This window comes from Nasonia vitripennis, assembly GCF_009193385.2.
Source record: "Nasonia vitripennis strain AsymCx chromosome 1 unlocalized genomic scaffold, Nvit_psr_1.1 chr1_random0005, whole genome shotgun sequence".
Taxonomy (NCBI): Eukaryota; Metazoa; Arthropoda; class Insecta; order Hymenoptera; family Pteromalidae; genus Nasonia; species Nasonia vitripennis.
This window is the reverse complement of record NW_022279591.1, coordinates 3912033-3936110: the sequence shown is the minus strand read 5'-3', so window position 1 is coordinate 3936110 and position 24078 is coordinate 3912033. Positions and strand designations below refer to the sequence as shown.

Sequence of the window (24078 nt, the reverse complement as noted above, 5' to 3'; positions counted from 1 at the left end):
CACTAAGGAAGTGCCTTAGCTTCTCAGCACAAATTCCTTTATAGTTTCGGTAAGAGTATGTAGCAGGTACGTGGCGTGGTATCTGTACGTCGAGAGTGGCTGTGATCAGGTCATGTCCGTTGATGAAAGGAGTGTCCGTCTTCCAGTGTAAGAGCAGGCGATCTTGTTCATCAATTAGGCATAGGTCAAGCCAGGCATCAGAATCCTGTATGTGGTCATATGCGATGTTAGTTGCTCAATGAAATTAGATCCCTGGATAAAGGGTAAGTGCAGAGGGCGATACACAACCGCCACAAAGATGAGTTATATATATACTCCCTTAGCTGAGATCTCACAGAACAAATACCCCAGCTTACCCGACTTACCCGACTATTCGCCGTCAGATGACGAGTAAATGCTGGCTGTCAGTGAATGATGTATGTAGAGGGCCACACTTCCACCATTTATGTTTCTGTCCCGTCTATATAGTATGTAATCATTTAGTGAAGGGATGGATGTTATCTTGTCGCTTTGCCAAGTCTCAGACACAGCTTTCACGTGAAAGAGGAGTCGAGTGGACAAGAAGTGGCTGATCATCTCAATGTGACCCGTCAGGGAATTTGCATTAAAATGACAGACTCTCCGACCCTCAGACAGAGACGCTTTAGAAGCAGATGTGGATGTATTAGATGATTTAGATGGTTTTGGTGGGATGATAAGAGTGTGTTTTAGTGTTCAATGTTCGTGTTGGCTATTGGCAGTGTCCGGGCTAAAAAAGTCACAAGTTCTGCATCAGTAGAGATGATGGTGGCCCGTTTGCTGTCCTCACCAAAACTGATGTAGATCCTCCCGTCCCTTACGAAGGTGCGGCACCCCCTTTTTCGCTTTGTCTTCAGCCTTGATGCGCAGCTTCGAAGCAGCAAGGATGTTGTGTACTTACGTGAGAGAGAGATTCGATTAGATTGGATTATGTTTTATTTGCGTACATTATGTTGTACAATATCGTAGTTATAGTAAATAATGAGTAAAGTAAAAATGAAATAAAAAGTTGAGGTTGACTCTATTAGAGATAGTGTAGAGTGAGAGTATGTAACGGTGAAATAATGATTTGAGTGAGAATGAGTAAGTGTGTGTTTCTATGCGTGAGAGTGTACAAGATATTTACATGTTTTCAAGTACGAAAAAATGTTCATTAGCAGGTTTTTCGAAGCTAAAGTTGGATGTCGTGTTTCGGATGTTTGATGGTAGGCTGCTCCACAAGTATGAGAAGCTGATATGAAACGAGTTTCTCAGCGTCTCCGTCGCAAAGGCAGGTATATCCAGAAGTGTCACCTCTCCCCTTACAGGCCGGAATGTCACGCAGAAGTCAAAGTAAGCCAGTACATATAATGGTACCTCTGAATTAAACATTTTACGAATAAAACAACAGTAAAATACTTCCTGCGTCCGGCGGTGGTTCGTTGTTGCAACTCCCGCCTGTACAGGGAGATGTGCTCGTCTCTTTTTACACCATAGATGTAACGAATCACTGTATTTACGAGCCTTCGTAGCTTTAAGTCAAGTTCCTGCGTCAGGTCACAGTACATAAGATAGCAGTAATCGATAATTGGAAAGAGGAGCGCTTGCACTAGGTGCTTGTGCAGTCTGAGATTGGTACACTTTCTGACAAAGTAAAGCCTGTTCATTAGTGAGTGAACACGCTTACACAATTGTGTGACATGCTCCTTCCACGTGAGTTTAGAATCAAGCACCAATCTCAGATTACGCACAGAAGATTTAAAATTGACCTGGGCACTTCCAATATTAATGAAAGTGTTAGCTACTGAAGGTAGTACGTTTATGTAGTATGGGGAGCCAAGGACAATTGCCTTCGTTTTAATAACGTTGAGTTTTAGTCGGTTTTGTGCACCCCAGACCATTATCCTCTCGGCGTTAGCACTCATCTTGTTAGATAAAGAATCGAGCTCCTTAAGGTGGCGTTGGCTGTAGATTTGCAAATCACCTACATAGATAATGGGATACATCGGAATCTAGACAGAAACCGATGTCGTTGATGTACAACGCGAACAGCAAGAGATCCAAAACGGAATCCTGCGGGACACCGATGTTAAGACGCCGAGGAAAAGAACGTTCACTATTGTCACCAACGACGGCCTGCTCTCTCTCTCAGTGAGATAGGAGGCAAACCAGCGGAGGACCTGCTTTGAGAAATCGAAAGTGGATAGCTTTCTCAGGAGCTTGACGTGATATACAGTGTTAAATGACTTGCTAAAATCAAAAAGAAAGAAAAGTGTTACTTTCTTTTTGTTTATCCCAACCCTGGCATCATCAGTCAGCTTAATTAGGCCGGACTGAGTGTTGTGGCCGATATGGAAGCCTGTCTGAAAATTGTCTAGCAAGATCCTTGATTCAAGGTATTCCAAAACTTGCCTGTGCACTAGTCACTCCAGGGCCTTGGAGAGAAAGCAGAGAAGTAAAATCGGACGATAGTCAATCAGGGCTGTTGGTGAACTGACTTTGTTGAGTGCACGCACAAGCGACAGTTTCCAGGCAGAGGGGAAACAGGGCTCGCTCAGGGACAGGTTCAAGATTTGACTTAGTAAGAAAGCGAGAACCAGCAATGCTTTTGAAATAACGACCTGTAAGATGCCGTCACTCCCCCTAGCCTGAGTGTCGAAGTGCAATACCAGGTGGAAATTCCAAGTTTCTCCAGTTCCCTCCAGATCTTGACAATATCAGTCAAAGTTGACAGGCGTGAATAATAGTAATTTAGCCTGGCTTCCTCGACCTGTTTGTGAGCATCGTCTCTAGCTTGTCTATATATGCGTAGATCTGAATTGAGCCTAGTGTTTGAAACGCCTGTAAAGTCTATCCCTTTCAGATACGAGGTCAGGAAGAGCCATAGTGAACCACAGGTGACGCTTTCCTCTTGGTGTCACAGTCCGCAATGGGACGAGATGATCAATGGCGTTCGTAAGGTTAGCGTTAAGCGTAGATATGCATTCGTCGAGTGATGAGGCAGTGAGGGATGACCAGTCACATGCGCTAAGAAAGTCCCTTAACTTCTCGGCGCTGATTCCTTTAAAGTTTTTGTAAGAGTAGGTGTTAGGTACGTAACGTGGAATCTGTACGTCGAGAGTGGCCGTGGTAAGGTCATGTCCGTTGATGAAAGGTAAGTCTATTTTCCAGTATGATAGCAGGCCATTCTGCTCATTAATTAGACACAAGTTGAGCCAGGTATCGAAACCCTGTTTATGGTAAGTGGCACCATAGGGACCCGACAAAAGATAGTTTTCATAAATTTAGTCCCTGATGAAATCGGCATCTTCATATGAGGAGATTTGGTCTGAGTTGAAATCACCCATTATAACCTTCGTGGAATAGTTGTGCGTGTGGGTTGTTAGCTGGTCTATGAAGTTAGAGCCTTGGAAGAACGGAGCATGAGGTGGACGATACACAACCCCCACAAAGATGGGAGAAACTCCCAGTGCTGATACCTCACAGAAAAAGTATTCAGGCTTGCCTGGCTTGCCCGATCATTCATCGTCGGATGACGAAATAACGCTAACTGTCAGTGATTTATGTATATAGAGGGCCACACCTTCTCCGTTTCTGTTTCTGTCTCGTCTGTACAGTAGGTAGTCATCCGGTGAAGGGATGAATGTTACCTTGTCGCTCAGCCAGGTCTCGGTAACAGCTATTACGTGGAATGGAGAATGAGTGGACAAGAAAAACCTGATCATCTTAATGTTACCCGTATGAGAGTTCGCATTAAAATGACAGACTCTTAGACCTTCAGACAGAGATACCTTAGAATCGGATGAAGACATAGCTGATGAGCTTGATGTTGGATGTGGTGGAATGATGCGTGTATGTTCTAGCTTTAGTGTTGGTTGATGTTAGCAGCGGGCGGAACCCGGGCTGAAAAAGAGCTTAGCTCGGCGTCGGTGGTGATGATGGTAGCGCGCTCGTTGTCATCATTGCAGCGCATGTAGAGTTTTCCATCTCTCACGTAAGTTCTGCAACCCTGCCTCCTTTAGGTCTCTAGCCTAGCCTTTAAACATAGCTTATGGACGTCTGAAGGTAGCAGTTCGTTGATGTTTATAAGCTCTTGATGGTCAGGGCTTAGAGCTTTTGCTTTCCCCAGCAAGCTTGCGTCCAGTTCGCTGGTGTGCAGCTAACGTTTTCGGGCTTTGGCGACGACGATTGAGCAAGCGAGCGCACTTGAGGAGAGGGTGAGAGAGAGAGAGAGAGAGAGAGAGAGAGAGAGAGAGAGAGAAAGAGAGAGAATGAGAGAGAGGAGAGAGAGAAATATACATTTTATGAGTAATTTTATTGATTTGATCCCGAGAAATAGATCAAATACTGAAAAAATACGCTATTCTATGTTACACGATAACTGAAAATTGTTCCCACTTACCCGCTTATTTGGAGCACATGTTAAATAATTTTATCTATTAAACAGAAAAGTACAAAAGTGTACGTTATTATATATGGAGTTAAAACAATTTTGATATTAAAGCAATACATAATGTATTGATGAAAATATTTTATTTGCCTTTTGAATTTGACGGCGTTTATTGCTATACATATTTTCTACTTTATCCTTAAATCTTTTTTTCTCTGATACCTCAGTCATATTTTCGACAGTGTCTTTAGATCTTTTCTATTGTAATCTGACTTCGCTCATGCTATCGACTGCATCTTTTTGTCTTTTTTATCTAAAAAATAAGAACTTATGTTTTGTAATCTGTCTTTTTTCCGTTTGTTTTCCCTGGTAGAAACGTAAACCAATAGTTTGGCATTCGTTGGACAAATCGCAACGCGTTGGCCAACGGTTCAACTGTGACAGTGCACACGTATACGCCGAAGGCGGCATGTGCACAGAACACACAGCAGACACAGTACAGAACATGTGCACAGTGCACACATACACATACGACACGCGCTCTACGAGACGCATGCCGAGGCGACAGGAGTCGCCCGCGAAGCATAGCATAGGGACAAGTAAGCGAGAGAGAGATAAATAGAGAAGGTATATTGTGACACGAGAGTCAACACTATACCCGAAACGGCGCCAAGTCACCGAGCGAAGAGACAACAGCACATCCCGAAGAGCCAGGAGAGAGAAGCCTAAAGACGAGGCACCGAAACCGAGCCTGGACTCTCTTCCGATAGCCGCGATAGCGGCAAGCGCCCGGCGCTCTCGACGAGGCGAGCAGCGAACAGAGCGGGACTTCGATACGGCGATCAAGATCAACCAGGGCAAGCATCGGCCCAATTAAGAGGACAGACGCAGCCGCGGGTAGAATCTTCTGGGCACATGAGGGCGAGGAGAGACAGGGCATAATTAGCTTAACGGATTCCCAGAGCGGCGTGCAGCCGACATCGAACAACGCAGCGGAGACCGACAACGCATCGAATACATTGTAAGTGTCGGCGCGCAGCGCACCTGTCAATGCCACTAGCAGTACATAACCTCGGCGAGCGTCTTGTAATCACGATACACACGCGAGCATATATTACCTGGACCGAGCGACGGCCAGAGGAAATTCTGTTTGTTGATTCCGATGAATAAAGGTCATAAATATTGGGTGAGAATCTTTATTCTGCATGCAGTCCCTGCTTCCAACTTCTATGTCAGTTAGCCAAGCATAGAAGGATCCCGCCACTCTCCGCGGTCCGCTAAAGCGATGACGCTGAGATAGCCGAGGCCGATCCTTGTCGTCAGCTCGACGACTTTTGCGAAACGTGGGCCCCTTGCGCGTTAGCACGAAGCTTGGCAGGGCTCACCCGAATAAATTACGCGCGAGCAAGGAGCACACATGTCACACAACTAACCGTTACTTGAGAATACTGCTAATTTCGTCACGAAATAAGAGATCGCTCAGACGACGGTTAGACTAATCGTCGGCTCGAAAATCCTACAAATTCTATTCTAAATTATCGATTTAATGGCTGAATTTAAATTTCGCATAATAAGTTATATATATTAGATAAACACACTCGAAGAAAGATAGTCGACTTTATACACGGTATACACTGATTTATTTCAATTTGCCTAAATTTAGTGAGCATGTTAAGGAAACCAACTAGAAGGATTTTATGCAACAAATGAAATTAAAAATGATTCATTATACAATATAAGCTTTTTAACGAAAAAACAACGTGAAATTTTCGATGCAGTAATAAATCTACACTATATTAAAATTTTATACTTGGTCAATTTTGTAAAAACCCTCCAAAACTCGTAAAAAGAAAAATTAGATCTATTTTACGGTAGAAATGTTCTTTGAACTAAAATCATTCAAGTTACCGAAAAAAAATATCAAATTTCAATTAGTTTTTAGCAGTGAAAGAACTTAAAAAATGTCCGTCCGTCCGTCCGGATTTTCTTTTTGAATTTATTCCACAAAACTTGATGTATTTTATAAACAAAAAACTATTTAATGATATAGACAGGTACATATGATAAAAATATACATTCCTACTAAAAAACATTTTCAAGTTGTGGTCCAGGTAGATTAGAAGCTGTTAAAACAATTAAAAAGTATTATTATTTGACACATATTATGACACATATATATATTTATATGTGTGTGTGTGTGTGTGTGTGTGTGTGTGTGTGTATGTGTATATATATATATATATATATATATATATATATATATATATATGGGGCGTTCCGCGTTAACTGAGATAGAGCTGTACTCAAAAATCCTTCTGACCTAAAAATTTTTAAAAAATTATAAGAGTTTTTTCATCTACTTTCGATTACCGAGTAGCACTTCTTTAAATTTCGACCCTAGGAAGAGCTGTACGCCCCCTAACCTCAAAGAAAATACTTTATTACGATTGAAATGTTTATAACTTTTCTTAACACGTGCATGAAAAAGACCCGTTTCCATGCCTCTAAAGTGAATGGCAAGCTGCTCATTTCGAGCGCTACTCATAAACACTCAAAAACACTCAAAAATAATCAAATTTTTGAAAACTTTTGAAAAATATTGATATTTTTTTAAAGACAGTGGTTTACGACTCAAAATGCGCAACTTACCATTCACTCTATATGCATGAAAACGGGTCTTTACAGGCATTTGTCAAAAAAAGTACAGTGTGCAACAAGGGGGGGAGGGCAATTTCTAACGAGGGTGAAATTTGAGCACTCGTCTCCGTCTCGGGCGCTTTCGGCGCCCTGGACTCCAACTCGTGCTCCAATCTCACCCTCGTTAAAAATCGCCCTTTTCCCCCCTAGTTGCACAATATACTATTTACATCAGCCGAACCCAGGATGCATCATCAAGGAGGTTGTCAAACGGATTTAGCATCCCATTTTTTGTTTTTTGTTTTATTTTTTTTTTGTTTTTTTTTTGTTTTTTCCCTTTTTGTTATTTGTTTGGTATTTTTATGGAATGTTAACTGGAGTTAACCATTGATTAATTGTTCGAAATTACCGCCGTTTTGTTGGATGCAAAGATCAAGTCGAGCTCTGAATTGTCTTATGGTTCTAAGTAGAACATCTCGAGGGATTGCTGCACAAGCTGTACGAATGCGTTCGATCATATTATCTCGCGTTGTTGGCCGTTGAGCATAAACAACATTCTTAAGATATCCCCATAAGTAAAAATCGGAAGGGGTTAAATCAGGTGAACGAGGGGGCCAGGCAACTGGGCCACCTCGCCCAATCCACCTGCCATTGTAGCGGGTGTTTAAATAATCACGAACAATGCGTGCATAATGTGGTGGTGCTCCATCTAATTGGATCCACATTCTTAGCCTTGTGGCTAGGTCTACATTTTCTAGTAATTCAGGTAAAATGTCTCGAAGTAATCTCAAAAAGTTTACCCCATTCACGTTCTCTTCAAAGAAATAAGGACCAATCAAATAACCATTGATGATTCCACACCAGACCATAACACTCCAGCGGTGTTGATTGTCTATGGGCCTGAACCAATGAGGATTTTCATCTGACCAATAATGGCAATTATGTCTATTCAATTCTCCAGTGTTTCTGAATGTTGATTCATCTGAAAAAAGAACGTGCCTGAAAAAGTCTTGATCTTGTTGAATCATTCGTATTGCCCATCGACAAAAACGTACTCGCAAAATCATATCATTTGGAGTTAACTGTTGTGTTAATGTTATGTGATAAGGATGATATCTTCTCGCTCTCAATATTCGGGATGCTGTTGATTGAGATATACCTATTTCTCTTTCTATTTGTCGAGTACTAATGTGAGGATCAAGATGAATAATCGCTAGAATGGTAATAACACGAGGATCGTTTTCGTCGTATTCGTGATGACGGCGTTGACGAACAAAAGCTCCATTTCGAGCTCTCTGAGTTAAGGTTTGAATAGTAACATTACTTGGGTGTCTCCTATTGGGATAGCGTTCAGCATAAAGTCTGGCAGCTGCTGCATAATTATTTCGACTTTCTCCCAAAATCATGATCATATCAACGATTTCTTTGGGAACATAATCAGCCATGATCAAAATCAAAATAATTTGTTACAGACCAGTAAACAGGGAAACAGATTTTTTTCAATAATAATTATCGATTTACAAGAAGTAAAAAACACGATTAAGCTTTTCTGCACTAATTTGCTATCTACATAACTGTTAAGAGTAGTTCACTCTCAAAAATTGACACTAATACAAAATAATGGAATGACTTAACTACATCAAGAATTTTGAAAATTGACACTAATACAAAATAATGGAATGACTTTGAAAATTTTTGAAAACTGAAAAAATTACGAAAATTTTAGAAAATATTGAAAATTTCTGGAAATATTGAAAATTTTTTCATTTTTGAACGCATGTCACTCTCTTTTCATTTATGGGGCTAAAAGTAGGGGTTTCCATTTCAAAAAATCAACTTGACCTTGAAATGCCCTTGAAGATCCTGTTTAACGACAGGGTCAAGATGACCATTCGTCAGCCGGGGAGAAAACTGAAAACTTTTGTGGGTAACATTTTCTCCTTGAATGCATTCGAGTTCATCTAACCAGTTGTACTGTTATCGGCATGACCAATGACCTTGACCATTGAATTCAAGGTCAAGGCAAGGTCATATTCAAACGTAAAATTTCCCGCTCTTTCCATTTCTGGTGCCAAAAGTAGGGGTTTCTATTTGAAAAAATCGACTTGACCTTCAAATGACCTTGCAGGTCACGCTCAATGACATTGTCAAGGTCATCATCAGATAGCCAGGGAAAAATCCTAAAACTTTTATCCGAAACTTTTTTCGCTGGCATGCTTTGCCAACGAGATAATTCAGATTAAAGATTAAAATGACTCACCCTGTATATGAAAAACAAGAAGGGAAAAAAACAGTAGTAATTGATAAGAATATATATCGCTAACTAGCAAACTGGCACTCAAAATAAATTTTTAAATTAGAAGTAAAATAAAAGAGCTTTAATTTAAGCTCTAGCTGGTTAAAATGACCGCTCCTGTGAAAAGTTATAAGCATTTCAATCGTAATAAAGTATTTTCTTTGAGGTTAGGGGGCGTACAGCTCTTCCTAGAGTCGAAATTTAAAGAAGTGCCACTCGGTAATCGAAAGTAGATAAAAAAAAACGCTAACTTTTATGATTTTTAAAAAATGTTTAGGTCAGAAGGATTTATGTATTGGTGCATATCATAAGATGTAATCAGTAAATTTGGTCCAGATAAAAGGGATGCTGCGATTAAATATTTGTGCAGATATATTTTTTTTCATGCAGTTATTTGTTTTTGAATATGAAATGACAATTTATGTATTCATGCATATCACAAAATGTTATTTGCAAATTCGATTTACATAAATGGGATGCTGCAAATAATTACTCGTGCAATTATAATCGTTTTTTTAAAGTTTTGTGTTCGTGACATATAATGACGAATGCTGTAAGTAGTCATTCATATCACAAGATAAAATCTGCAGTTTTGGTAGAGATTAAAGGAATGCTGCAAATATTTATTTGTGCAGGTATAATCTTTTTTTAATTTTATGTGTTTGTGAATATGAAATGACGCACATGCATATCACGAGATGAAATTTGCAATTTTGGTCGAGATAAATGGGATGCTGCAAATAATTATTAGTACAGATATGTTCTTTCTTTTAAAACTATGTGTTTGTGAATATGAAATGACGAATGCCGTATGGTTTCATGCATATCACAAAATGTAATCTGCAGTTTTGGTCAAGATCAAAAGAATGCTGCGAATAAGTTTTTGTGCAGATATGATCTCTCTTTCAATGATATCAGTTTGTGAATATAAAATGACTAATGCTAAATGCATTTATGCATATCACAAGATGTAATCTGCAGATTTGATCGATCCCAGGATCCTGATGAAAGGGATGCTGCGAATAATCATTTATGAAAATATGATCCTTTTTTCAAAGCTATGTGTTTGTGAATATGAAATTACAAAAATCGTTATGTAATTATTCTCTTTATATAAAGAGCACTCACATGAGTTTATCAGTAGAGAAAGAGAAATTAATATTAAACAATATAAATTTTTTTAAATAAACCGTAACTTATAATCAAATAGATGTTTAAACAAACATTATCATAAATTATATACTTTCATTAATGTATTATATATGTTTACTATAATATTAAAATATATTTTATACAAATTTACTACACATCCCAAGCTGATGTGAATTTTCGATATTTTAACGTTTTTATTAATTATCTATTCTATAATAGTCTATTCTATTTCTATTGATTAATCTCAAATGATATCTCTACTATTAGGTATACTGCTCTTTTAGGTTTACTTTTGAAATACTCTAAGTTTATTATAATTTTTTAAATAGTAAAACTGTATTTAAAAATAAATGCATTAAAGCATTCTGCATTCATTCCACAATCCTGATACAGGAAAATACGCACACTATATGGTAATATATTTTAAATACTGACTTATTTAATAATTTAGATAAGTATTAAATAAAATAATAATAAAATTAATTAATTTTTATATTAGGATATAAAATATTATTTTGTATAAATTACATAATTTCCCATACTTATATTGATCCTTAGTTGAACAAAAATTTTGCACATATCAATTTCCATCTGAAGATTTCAGACTAAAACAAAGTCAACAGTTATTTACAGGTATTATAAGTTTTTTTCACTTTTTTATAGTTTATTGCGGATAGTGCCAGATTTCAACAGATAGATTATTTTATCAAGTGGCGCGGTAGCGCCACGAAGGCGAGTTTAGAAGCAGACGAAGACGCGGTGACCACGCTACTATTTACTTCTATGTTAAGGTTCGCATTTTTCATTAAAAAGAAATAAATGCATTTCTTTCTTGTCTCTAATATATTTTAACTTATATCATGTTTTATTATGCCTAACTATGATTTTCAATAAAAAAGTTGATAAAAACTACCTTTGATATAATACACAAGTGTGTCATTCACAAAATGCTCAAATCAAATAAAAAAATGTTAGGACCGTTAAGTTAGCCGCAACAAGTGTTAGGATCGTAAAGTTGGCCGCACAGCTATACACAGATGGATATTGTTTTCTCGTCGGTTTTCTGCATGCTCGCTCACATGTAGTTTTTAGTGTCGAGGTGTAGAAATAATTCGAAGGCGGTGTCTAGGTGTACGAGGTGGCCGATGACGAGGTCTAGGTGGTACGATCCGTAATTTTGTATGTCTAGGTAAATACATTATTCGAGGGCGGTGTCTCGGTGTACGGGGTGGCCGATGACGAGGTCTAGGTGGTACGATCCGTAATTTTGTATGTCTAGGTAAATACAACAATAGGTACTAGGTAATCGAGGGCGGTGTCTCAGTGTACGGGGTGACCGATGACGAGGTCTAGGTGGTGCGCTCCGTGGTATTTGGTGTCTCGGTAAATAAATCATACGGGAACGGCATCTAGGTGTACAGGGTGGCCGATGACGAAGTCTAGGTAGTTCGCACTTAGTTTTGGTGTCTAGGTGTAGAAATCATTCGATGGTAGTGCATTAGAATAATCAGTGATTTCACCTTAGTGATAAAACTGTTACAATAAAACCATGGTCAAAAGGTGCTAAAGATGGTTATGTTTTGTTTTTAGGAAATTTAACGGAAAAGCGAATAAAAAAGAACTGAGATCAATCAACCAAAATCCAGTTTATTATATTTAATCATAATGAAGCAACACAATTAATTTTGGTCAATAACTACTTACTTAACTTAAAGTTAAATTATATACTGATCAATTAGGAACACCTCTCAAGATAATTACTACGTAACTTGCCATGACCGTTTCACTATACTTATGGTGTTTTTATGACATTCTAATACATAAAAAAAAATTTTGTTGTTCACCAATAAACAAAATGAAACGGTCATGGCAAGTTACGTAGTAATTATCTTGAGAGTTGTTCCTAATTGATCAGTATATAATTTAACTTTAAGTTAAGTAAGCCCTTTATTGACCAAAAAAATTTTGTTGCTTCATGATGATTAAATATAATAAACTTGACTTTGGTTTTTTGATCTCAATTCTTTTTTACTCGCCTAACCTTTTACTTTTTAAAAAGTTCATTTTCTTTTTTATGTTATTAAAGGCGTGTTTTTAAAAAAGTTAAGAAAAATGTGTAGAAATCCGAAGATAGCTGTTTTGATTGGAAACAAACTAGTGAATGTAGAAAACAGCAATTATAAAATGAATAAAACTGTTTTGAACTATGAAAAAACTGTTGTCTTCACTTATTAATAGTTATTGTCTGTTGTATTCATTTTTTTATTTATTTTCTAAATTGTAAAATTGTACACCTGAAAAAAAAAATATAACTGAAGTATCTAGCAAATTAAATAAAACTGAAGACAACAAAAGATTACTGTTATCTGTGCCTCAATTCCGATATTTTTCTACTGTCATCTGTAATTCATAACGTTTTTTTTTGTTTTCATTTTTCTTTTTTGTTTGGGATTGAAAATATTGTTATCATTTAATATAAAAGTAAATATCGTATTATGTATTACATTTTAGTACAGAATATAAATGTTATGATTGTTATAATCTCACAATTTACATTTTCTTATAAATATAAATAAAAAAAAATGTTCAATTAATATTATTTTTTTGTTAGATTTTGTTAATATAATTAATACTGTCATCAAATATTTACAAAGAGTTTAAAAACATTTTTTAATATTTAAAATTTATTTCTATTTTATTTTATAATTTTTAAGCCGGTCCTGTGTACTAGTAGCTATAACAAATTTTATATAACGTTGGCTGTATTGAATGTATTCTTATAAAACGTTTTTGAAGTCGTGCTTTTGATTGGTTAGAATTTATCAATCTGGCAATTTTATTAAAGCATTTTAAAAACGTTTTACAAGAATTAACTACCATCGAGTGTACATCTAATATTTAAAACTATATTTAATCTTTAAAAAAAAACTTAACCAAAGTAAAAAGGTTAGGCGCGTTTGATGTTTTGCGTATCATCATGAATGTCAATAATTATTTTTACTGTGAAATTACAGATTAAAAAACAACTGAGATCAATTAAAAAAAGTCAAGTTTACAATCATATTATTTCATTTATAACACAACTAACAAATAATCATCATGTTTAATTAAGGGCTCAGTCAAATGATTGGTAATTTTAACTAAAGTAATATATTGATCAAGTATAAACAACTCTCAAGATACTTACTACGTAACTTGCCATGCCCCTTACGTTTTGTTCGGTCCGCTCGATTCATTTTTTTTTGTTCATCTCCTTACTAAAGCTTTAAATGGTTAAAAACTGTTGAAACAATTTCCAAAATATCAAAATTTTCCAAAATTTTTCAAAATTTTCAAAATTTTTCAAAATTTTCAAAATTTTTCAAAATTTGCAGTTTATTAAAATTTTGATTTACTAAATTTTAAAAGCTTTACTAAAAATATATTGAAATAAATAAAATAATTAAATAAAATATGCATATATATACACACATATATATGAATCTATACACGCCCACCGTAGTGGACGACTCAAAAAACTCCATTCTCGATCCACTTCATAGGCGACCCAAATGGTCTTCCTTATACACTTGTTATAAAAAGCACGGTGAACAACGAGGGGCGAATGTGCTTTTCCAGACGCGGATGATGTTTGAACACTCGTGTCCGTCTCGGGCGCCTTCGGCGCCCTCGACTACTACTCGTGCTCCAACATCATCCTCGCTTGGAAAAGCCCATTTTCGCCCCTTGTTGTACAATGTACTATTCATTGGAAACCATAGTTCAGCTCAGAAAACATACTGATAAGCCGAAAAACTCACGAACAGTAATGATAAGCATTTTTTTCTGTATCATGAAAAATACGAACACCAATATAGAAGTAAATAGTGTCACGGGCGCCGCGGCTTCGTCCGCTTCTGAAACTCGCCTTCGTGGCGCTACCGCGCCACTTGATAATAACACGTCAAATAATTAAGGGGACGTCGGCGCAAAAGCTTCTCAAATTCACCACGGAGTATTTTGTATTTTCAAACTTCTAGAAAAACAGAAAGTCCGATCGAATTTTTCGTTCAGTAGAACGATTTATTAAACTTAACACTACGGCGCTACAGACTCGGTTTTTCATTTGAAAACTTTATTCAAAAAGTTTTATGTAATAGAAAAACAGTGTTTTTTGGGACGACATTCCCTTAAATATCATCACAATTAATTTGTAAATCGCGAGCGAAGCGAGCATTTTCTGCTAATAGTGTAATTAACAAGGCTTATCAAGTAAACTGTTTCTTTATTAATGAACCTGGAGGTAGTGGAAAAAGCTACCTAACCACAAATAAACTTACTGATACTGATTATCCCTCTCTATCAATTAAAGTTTTTATTATTATTGTACACTTATTTAAAAGTAATTAAAATGAGCAATTTACAATTTAAAAAATAAACAAATAATAATATAAATAATAAACGAAAAGATTCTATTAATCTTTGCGAACGATAAATTTTATCACTAAATATCAACAGTCTATTTGAATAATTATTTCGAAATAGCAAACGCAAACAATGTAGCATTATAACCATTATAATAAAAATAATAAGAATAATAATGTTTAAAAAGTTCATTAAATTATAGCAAATATAAATCCAAAACATAATATTTCAAAGTAATAAAAGGTTACATGATTTTCATCTAAAAATCATCTGCTAATCGAATGCGAAAAAAATTGATTTTTAAAATAAGGGGTCACGTGCTTTTCACGTGAAAATCATCTGCTAATCAAATACGAAATTGGCACGCTTTTCCCTTGAAAATTACCTGGAAATCATCTGATTTTCACTGAAGCTTTTTCAGTAGGGAAGTGATATTCATATTTTTATTATCTCAACTAATTAAAACAAAAAATGAAGTTCACCACACACCTAATTCAGTATTTACTTCTATCGGCTGTCACCGAGACAACCAGATTTTTTTATTTTATAAACACTTTGTCCGCGTGTTTTATCAAAAATTTTGATGGTAGGTTTGTTACTTGTAAAACTAAACAAATTTGAGATACACTAGTTGAACTAACTCACCCTATTATCGTTTTCATTACGGCTTCAAGGGCAGTTCGGCCGTATTTATTGTCAATATTGAATTGGGAGAGATCACGCGTTTCTGTGGCTCGACGGTCACCGTGAGTCAATGCTCCAAGGCTCTCTAATCGTTTTGCAACAACTGAAGCAAATCTACGTTCACCTGCTAAATCTGAAATTAAGAATAAATATTCGGGTGCGTTAACTTGATTTGACCGATGCGTTCTTCCAAATTGCTGGATAGCCCGATCTGCACTCCAGGGAAGCTCAAGAGTGATATGAACACGTCTCATTTGATTTCGTGCCCGGCGATCACTTTGTAAAGATATGCCACTACTTGCTGCTTCAGAAATTATTGCGACTGTTTTTTCTCCATCCATAAATCTAAAATAAAATAAAATTTTTTTTATTTTTTCAATCACATAAGCTAACAAATATAATAATATTTTAATATTTTTTATTATATCGTCAGAATGTTGAAAAAATAAATTTGTGAATTATTTTTCATAATGTATTTTATAAAAAAAATTTGTGCCAGATGTGTAATGTCTGATTTGTCAGTTTATTTAATTATTTTTTTTAATTTCATAATCCCCCTGCTTAAATATGTTTTGATATTTATAAAAGTTGTACCTTTTGTAAAAGTAAACTGCATTACAATTGTTATAAAAAATATTTAGAAAAACATGGAAATAGGAGGAAGCTCTGAAAGCACCAAGACAGACAGAAGAAGAAGGCAGTGATTTGTGCCAATAAGCTTTATTTACTAATTAGTGGTCATAGTTCAGAGTAATGATTCGTTTACTGATCGGCCATGGGATAGTCTGACGCTCGACTGTGACACATGTCTGAGGACACTTAGCACAACAACTATCTACAGTATCGGCATTTTTTCAAGTCAGCCGCATCAAATCTTTCTTTTTCTTTTCCCGATTGTTTATCTAACATTGGTCTATCACATTTCTTGCGGCACCTCATAGTTAGCTTCTACTTGAACTTTATCCCCCAATAATATTATATTCATTGTGCGTAAGTTTGTGTTGCTGCCGACTTGCTCGTCTTTTGCGTCGTCCGTGTACTAACGCAGCTCTTAAAAACAGAGAAAATACAAACGAGAAAAGAAAAAATGTCAGAGCCGTCGATTGATTGTTGCAAGCGCCTTGTATGCAGCAGTATCAGTGAGTGTTATCTCCATTTGCGGCTGCACAGCTTTATTCCTGTATTTTTCAGCATGACTTGCGAAGCTAACCTCCAAATTTGTGGCTTAATTGGAATATGTAGAGACATCAAGCTTTTAAATTTTGCCACCAGGAGTCGTTTTAGGTGCTTATTACACTATACTAGTCTACAGTGTGCTCCATCACTTTTGAATCACTAGTGTAGGTCAGTTTCTCCGTAACCAAAAAATGAGCACTAAAAATGTAAATTCTAATCTGCTTATACAAAACGGTATGATTGCGGCTATTTACACCGGTATAAACCAAAATACTAAAATTACTTGTAAATGCATTGATAAACTATTTAATCTATTTAAAATAATTAAAGTCCTTGTCAAAACTCATAAGAAGAGATCATGTTCACTCGAAAACCAAAATGTATTACTTAAGAGTAAGATAGAATATCTAAAAAGCTTGCACTCCTTTATCCTAAATCCTATAAAATTAAATTGTCAGGTATTTCGAGTTCTCATAACATGTCTTGGTGAGACATAATAAATTCGATTCTAAGATGCATAAATTAAGATTTTTTATGCAATGATATTATTAAATTTCGTCCCCTGGCTAGTAAAAACGATTCCTATATAAAAAGTCAACAAAATAAGTTTTCATTTGTAGTAAAATTTAAATTAGTAACGACGTTAGACAATGTCCTGCAAACGTAAATTTGGCCTCCTTACATACAACGACTAACTTAAAGATACTGATGACAAAGCGATTAATCACTACGAAATCTTCCATTCGCTCTCTGTTATAAAATAAAAAAAAACAAAGATTAACAAAAGTCTACATATTATTAAAATTCTTTATCTTAGAAAATGAGGCCTTCTGTAAACACCTCTATATTTCGTAAAAATATTTTGTGAAAATTAATTTTTTAACATTAATTGTAATCTTTGCATACCAACACATAGATTTTTCTCAGAAATATAATTTTCGAATAATTAGTTTTTATAAACATTAATAATAAACATTAGCAAAGAAACATAAGTACGTACGTACGCAGAAATATATATATATATATATATATATATATATATATATATATATATATATCTTTTAATTGATACAGAAAAAATATAATTTTTTACATATACTAAAAGTACGAAATTAATTTCATAAAAATGCTGAATACATATTATCAGATGTCGTCCAGATTAGATGATGCTGGAGATAATCATGATAAAAAAACCGCTGCCAAATCATTGGCACATAGCTTTCTCCAACTAAATTTATAGGTCTAATAAATAAAATATTGTTTCAATATAAAGTATAATCTGCCTGCTAGTATATGAGGCGGGTTTTGATACATAATTTAATATATAAGTTTTGGATGGTTTATTGTCTAAAAGTTTGCAGACCGCTCTGTTTTTTTATTATAGAATACGACGGCTGCCGTCAATTTTCGTCACAGAATATGACATAAATTCATAGATAGGGACTTTAACGACTTGCAACGACACCCCTTTAAGAGGAAGCAAAAGTTTTGTGAAAAATAGGTTTTTACATTTTAGCTCTGTACTTGACAACCGCTTGACGAAATCGTTTAAAATTTTAGCGGTAGATAGCTTTTTCATGCTAAATCATTAAATAAAATTTTGAAGCATTTGACTACGTTGTATTACAGATATAAGGAATCAAAAAATTTTCATAAAAAAATTAAAACCTCGATACCTTAAGAACCATAGGGGTTTAAAAGCTGAGCGGTTTAAAATATCTACTTTTTCCCAAAATCTCAAGAGCAATAAGTTCTTTTTACGTCCGTAATCGAGGCACAAAAAAACTCATTTTTTCAGTTCTCGATTTATTATTAAAAAAATAAGTTGTCAAATCACTTGAAATTTTAATAAAATATAGTTTGGCACGTGACCCATCGACATGATTTTTTTCGTGAGGTTATGATGTTTAGTTCAAGAAATATGAATTAAAAAAAAAACCACCTCTTTCATTTTATCTGCCGAACAAAGTAGTGATATCCCGAGGACCAAACAAGGAAATGTAGGCAATTTTATTCTCTTTCAAATACATTTTAGCTGAATTGTTTGTAACAATGGGATGATTCAAAAAAACGTAAAATAGTGTTTTTCAAAAATTGAAAAATGGCCATAAAAAAATAGTTGAGAAAATAAAAAATAACTGTTTTCCCGAATTCAAAATGTAAAAATAGATATGCATGTCAAATTTTATCGATATTGACGGAGTAGTTCCAGAAATATTACGGTATACATACACACACACACACACACACACACACATCCATACGAACATTTTCTAAAAACACTTGATTTGAACTTTTAACACACCAAAAAGTATTTTGTAGAAGTTTTGACGAAACTCAAAATTTTACTATTACACAGCTTCCTCTAGGAGGAAGCAATATACAAGTGACACACGCATCAATATATTTCGGAAATTAAGTCGATTCTCCACGTTTTTTAGGCACGACCGCGACACGGAAGTGCGTTATAGTTTTGTCATCGAAAAATGTGTAAGATATTTCATGCAATTTCCGACCGATTGGGCTAAAATTTTGGAAGAAGTCACCTTTTGTACAAACTAAAAAACCACTGCCAGTTCTTTAGCACATAGCTACTCCAACAAAATTTATAGTTCTAATAGATAAAATATCGTTAAAATATACAGTATATTGATGATTTTTGAAATACTTTCAATCTTAATTATTTTACCGAAGGAGCATCCGCCACAATGTCAAATCATATAATTTTTATAAAAAAACTTAAACCTCATTATTTTAAATACTTTAAATAATTTAAATAGTTAATTCAGAATCAGAAAACATGTATGTATTAAAAAAGTAAAAGGTTAGGCGAGTTTGATATATTCCGCAACGAAATTACAGATAAAAAGAACTGAGATCAATCAAACAAAGTCAAGTTAATTATATATTTAATCATAATAATGCAAAAAAATATTTCTGTTCAATTAAGGGCTTACTTAACTTAGAGTTAATTTATATGTTGATCCATTAGAAACAACTCTCAAAATACCTACTACGTAACTTGTCATGCCCTTTTTTTGTACTTATGGTGCCTGTATCACGTTCTAATACATACAAAGAGAATTTTAGTTGTTCACCAGAAAACAAAATGAAACGAAGATGGCAAGTTACGTAGTAGGTATCTTGAGAGTTGTTTCTAATGGATCAACATATAACTTAACTCTAATTGAACAGAATAATTTTTTTGTTTTATTATGATTAAATATATAATTAACTTGACTTTATTTGATTGATCTCAGTTCTTTTTTATCTGTAATTTCGTTGCGGGATATATCAAACTTGTCTAACCTTTTACTTTTTTAAAAGACAATTTTTTCTAGGGATTTCGGTCTTTTAAGGTAAATTATTTTGCTTATTTTATATTTGTCCTAAAAATAATATGTAAGCGTCTTAAGTACCTTGGTTAAGACCATGGTTTTTTTTGTAAAATTTTTATCATTAACATGAAAACACTAATTAGTATGGTGGCCATGATTGATAATGCAAGTTAAAAAAAATTGGATACCAAAAACTACGGAGCGCGCTACGTAGACATCGTCATCGGCCACCCTGTACACCTAGACGCCGTCCTCATATGATTTATTTACCTAGACACCGTTCTCATACGATTTATTTACCTAGACACCAAAAACTACGGGGCGTTCCTCCTAGACCTCGATATCGGCCACCCTGTACACCTAGGCACAACTCTTGAACGATTTTTATACCTAGACACCAAATACCATAAATTGCACCACCTAGACGTTGTTATTGTCCACCCTGTACCTCTAGACACCTTCTTTGAATGATTTTTACACCTAGACACAAAAAACCACGAAGCGCGCAACCTAGACCTCGTCACCGGCCACCTTGTACACCTAGACACTGCGATCAAATTATTTTTACACCTAGACACCAAAAACCACGGGGCGAACTCCTAGCCCTCGTCATCGGCCACCCTGTACACCTAGACACCGCCCTGGAATGATTTTTATACCCAGACACCAAATACCAAATACCATAGAGCGCACCACCTAGACGTCGTCATCGGACCCCCTGTACCTCTAGACACCTCCCTCGAATGATTTTTACACCTAGACACAAAAAAACCACGGTGCACTCCACCTAGACGTTGTCAACGGCTACCCTGGCTACCGCTACCTCGCCACTTGATATTAAATAAAAAAAAAAATGAAATCACATTCGTAGTCCCGCTGGTCGGTATATGTGTGATCACATCAGTAATCCTACTAGCCTGTATAAGTATGTGGAAAAGCAATATGTGCGGCTAAATGCACGGTCTTAACACTAGCCGTGTGCAGCCAACTTCATGGTCTGAACATTTGGGCTGAAAAATCCCAAACGGATTTTAGCATTTTTGTTGAGACATGCTTGTTTATTGTGATAATAGCTGCTTTCTTGGCAATATATCTAATACAAAATACCCCGTAGCAGATTTAGGAAGCTTTTGGGTCAACATCCCCTTAATTTAGAAAATATACAGAATTTATCCAGTTCCTCGATAAGCTTAACCATCGAAAACATGACTGCTATCAATACGACAGAAGCTAATACTATCGAAACAGTTCCTGGCAAAATCAGCAAAAGAAGTCGCGCGAGAAGCAGGAGAAAAGATAAATTTGCGAATTACTTGAAAATCCAGTTGGGTCCCTGCGTGAAAAAAGAAGTTGTAGACGACTATTTTCAAAGTTCGGAGAACGTTGACGAATTAAGCGAAAAATTTAGAAAGGGAGAAAAACCTTCTTACGTATACGACTACGTCCGCCGACGACTCTCAAATTTTTGGGGAATCGCTGCATTCAAGAATAGTCCTAACGACACTCGCGATCGCACAGAGAATATGAACAGCTCTCTACGCCAACTAAAAATATAATTAACCCTTTACAAATAATTGCTTCGAAGACGCGTCTAAAATTCGACGAAATTATAAACGAAAAAAATATTGAAAGTGAAATCGGGAGTAATAAGGAAAACACGGCGCCACAAATAAAAGGGATATCTTTGAAGGACACCTTGATTTAATTCTTTGTTTCAATTAATGGAACATATCATTAACGCAGTTTGACAGTTGCACTGGTGTGAGATATTCTCCCGGAAGGAAACGAAGATGACTGTGCGCACCTTATTCGAATGCGCTTTTTTGGCGATGAATTAGCGTGCGCAAATAGACAAAAATTCAAAACTATCGATGAAATTATTCAATTCTTTGAAAGTAATTTCAGATCGTCAAAAACGTACTACGAAGTTTCGGGAGAATCAGCAAAAATTAGACTCAATTCTGCAAGAGTAAGTAGACGATCAGTGGGAGCCGTTAGGATTCTTGTCAAAGAAACTCAGCCCGACGCAAGCCCGTTACAGCGCCATCGACCGCGAACTACTTGTTATCTACCTGGCGATCATACATTTCCGCTACATGGTAGAAGCTCGTGCGTTTGTCGTCTACACGGACCATAAGACACTGATTTTTGCTTTTAAGCAAAAACCAAGCATCGCCGAGGCAGGTCCGACACCTAGAGTTCATCGGCCAATACTCGACGGACATACGACATATCTTCGGCAAAGTCAATGTCGTCGTAGATGCTTTATCACTTATCAAAGCAGTGACCACCCATCAACTACAGCGAGCTGGCAGACGCACAACGGGGCGACGCCGAGATTCAAAACATCAAGTCGACAGATCACGGCCTCTAACTTAAGCTGGTGTAGATTCCAGGGACCAACGCGAAAATCCTGTGCGATGTGTCGACGAACACTGCGCGACGCTTCATCACGAAGACTTTCCGTAGAGCAGCATTCGACGCAGTGCACAATCTAGCTCATCCAGGTGTTAGAGCCACCGTCAAGCTCAGGACACAACGCTACGTGTGGTTGTCCATCAAGACAAACTGTTAACATGGGCGCAAGCCTGCATCCAGTGCCAACAGTCAAAGACCTTCCGATACGTTACGTCACCAATCAGAGATTTCACGTCACCATCTGCGAGATTCCAGCACGTGCACATTGACATCATCGCGCTGGCCAAAAACTCTTCCGATACCGGACAGGTAGTGGAGACATTCGCTCGTGCTTTCTACGCCGGCTGGATCTGCCGCTTTAGCATATCGCGGTGCGTCACCGCCGGTCAAGGTCGGTAATTCGAGTCATATCTTTTTTAATTGCTTAGCTGACTAACCTGTGAATGGTCGCTTATCATCTGCAAGCAAACGGCACGGTGAACGACTTCACCGCCATCCGATGCCAGGAGGACGAGGACGCAGGTACTGCCCGCCGTCCTTCTAGGCTTTCGTTTTTAAAGACCTCGCAACATCAAAGCATTTTTTATATACGTCATGACGCTGTAAAAAAACTCGCTCCAGATGACATACAATAGACCGTATCAAGTCGTAAGCCGCAGCGAAAAAAAATTTATTGTCAACGTGCACGGTTAAGACACGACGGTTTCCATCGACAGGCCAAAATCTGCCTATACCATGGAGAAAGGCAACTTAAGTCACCAACCGCTTTTATTGACACCAACACCGCCACTTCCATCCAACATGCCTACAGAGCAGACACCGAAACTTGCATCCGACCAGAACGCATGGTCGGAGATAAACGTAGAGATACAAGGTCGATATTATGGCAGAGATATTGATTAAGATAAAGATGAACAATAGGGATATATCTCTATAGTATGACATAAAATCAGTAAGACAGAAACTAAGTTAGAGTCGGAAATTAAGAATACAGATAAAAATAAAGTAAGAGTCTAACCTTAGAGTTAGATTTAAATTGATCAAATATAAAATGAAAGGATATAGTAAATTCTATGTGTGTAATTAATATTAAATTAAAGATAAAGCATCTTTGTTAATTATTTTTACTGTTATTCATAAATTAAAAATTGAAATCGGGGGGTTGGCGAGCGGAACGAGCAGGGGAGGGAACCTCCCCTAGTATCTGTGTGTTTTTTTCTCTCTCGGAGAAAGAGGTATTAGGGAAAATCATAGAAAGACCATAGCATGACCTTGTTTATGGGATCGTCAAAACAGCCCCATCCAAAATGTCAGCCATGTGTCGGATTCCCACCGACTAAACCCATCCCCTCTACGGCCAGGCGAAAAAACACCCTACCGTAAGAAGGAACGCTCTCTTTGCCTTTATCAACCCTCAATAAAGGTGCCTAGCTCCATCTGCTATACCCCTGAACCCCGCGGTATCACGGTCAAGCAATGCTTCGCGGTGGGGGGGGGGGGGTGAAAGGCTTTCGCCCGCTTCTGGTTGATCTGGTCGTCATCACTATAGTCCTCCTTCATTTTCTGCGTCGCACATACACACGTAC

The 24078-nt window shown here is 36.6% G+C and overlaps 1 protein-coding gene across 7 annotated transcripts in view; it reads right to left on the bottom strand.

The window, feature by feature from the left end:
• LOC103317675 (protein strawberry notch) overlaps positions 1-24078 on the bottom strand; it is a 340816-nt gene that overhangs the window by 50539 nt on the left and 266199 nt on the right. For 6 of the 7 annotated variants that reach the window (XM_031920743.2, XM_031920738.2, XM_031920751.2 and 3 more), the window contains one exon: positions 15522-15905. The exons of the other annotated variant lie outside the window; for it this stretch is intronic. In XM_031920743.2, coding sequence (XP_031776603.1) covers positions 15522-15905 — 384 coding nt within the window. The remainder of the gene's footprint in view (positions 1-15521; positions 15906-24078) is intronic. 7 annotated transcript variants of the gene reach the window in all.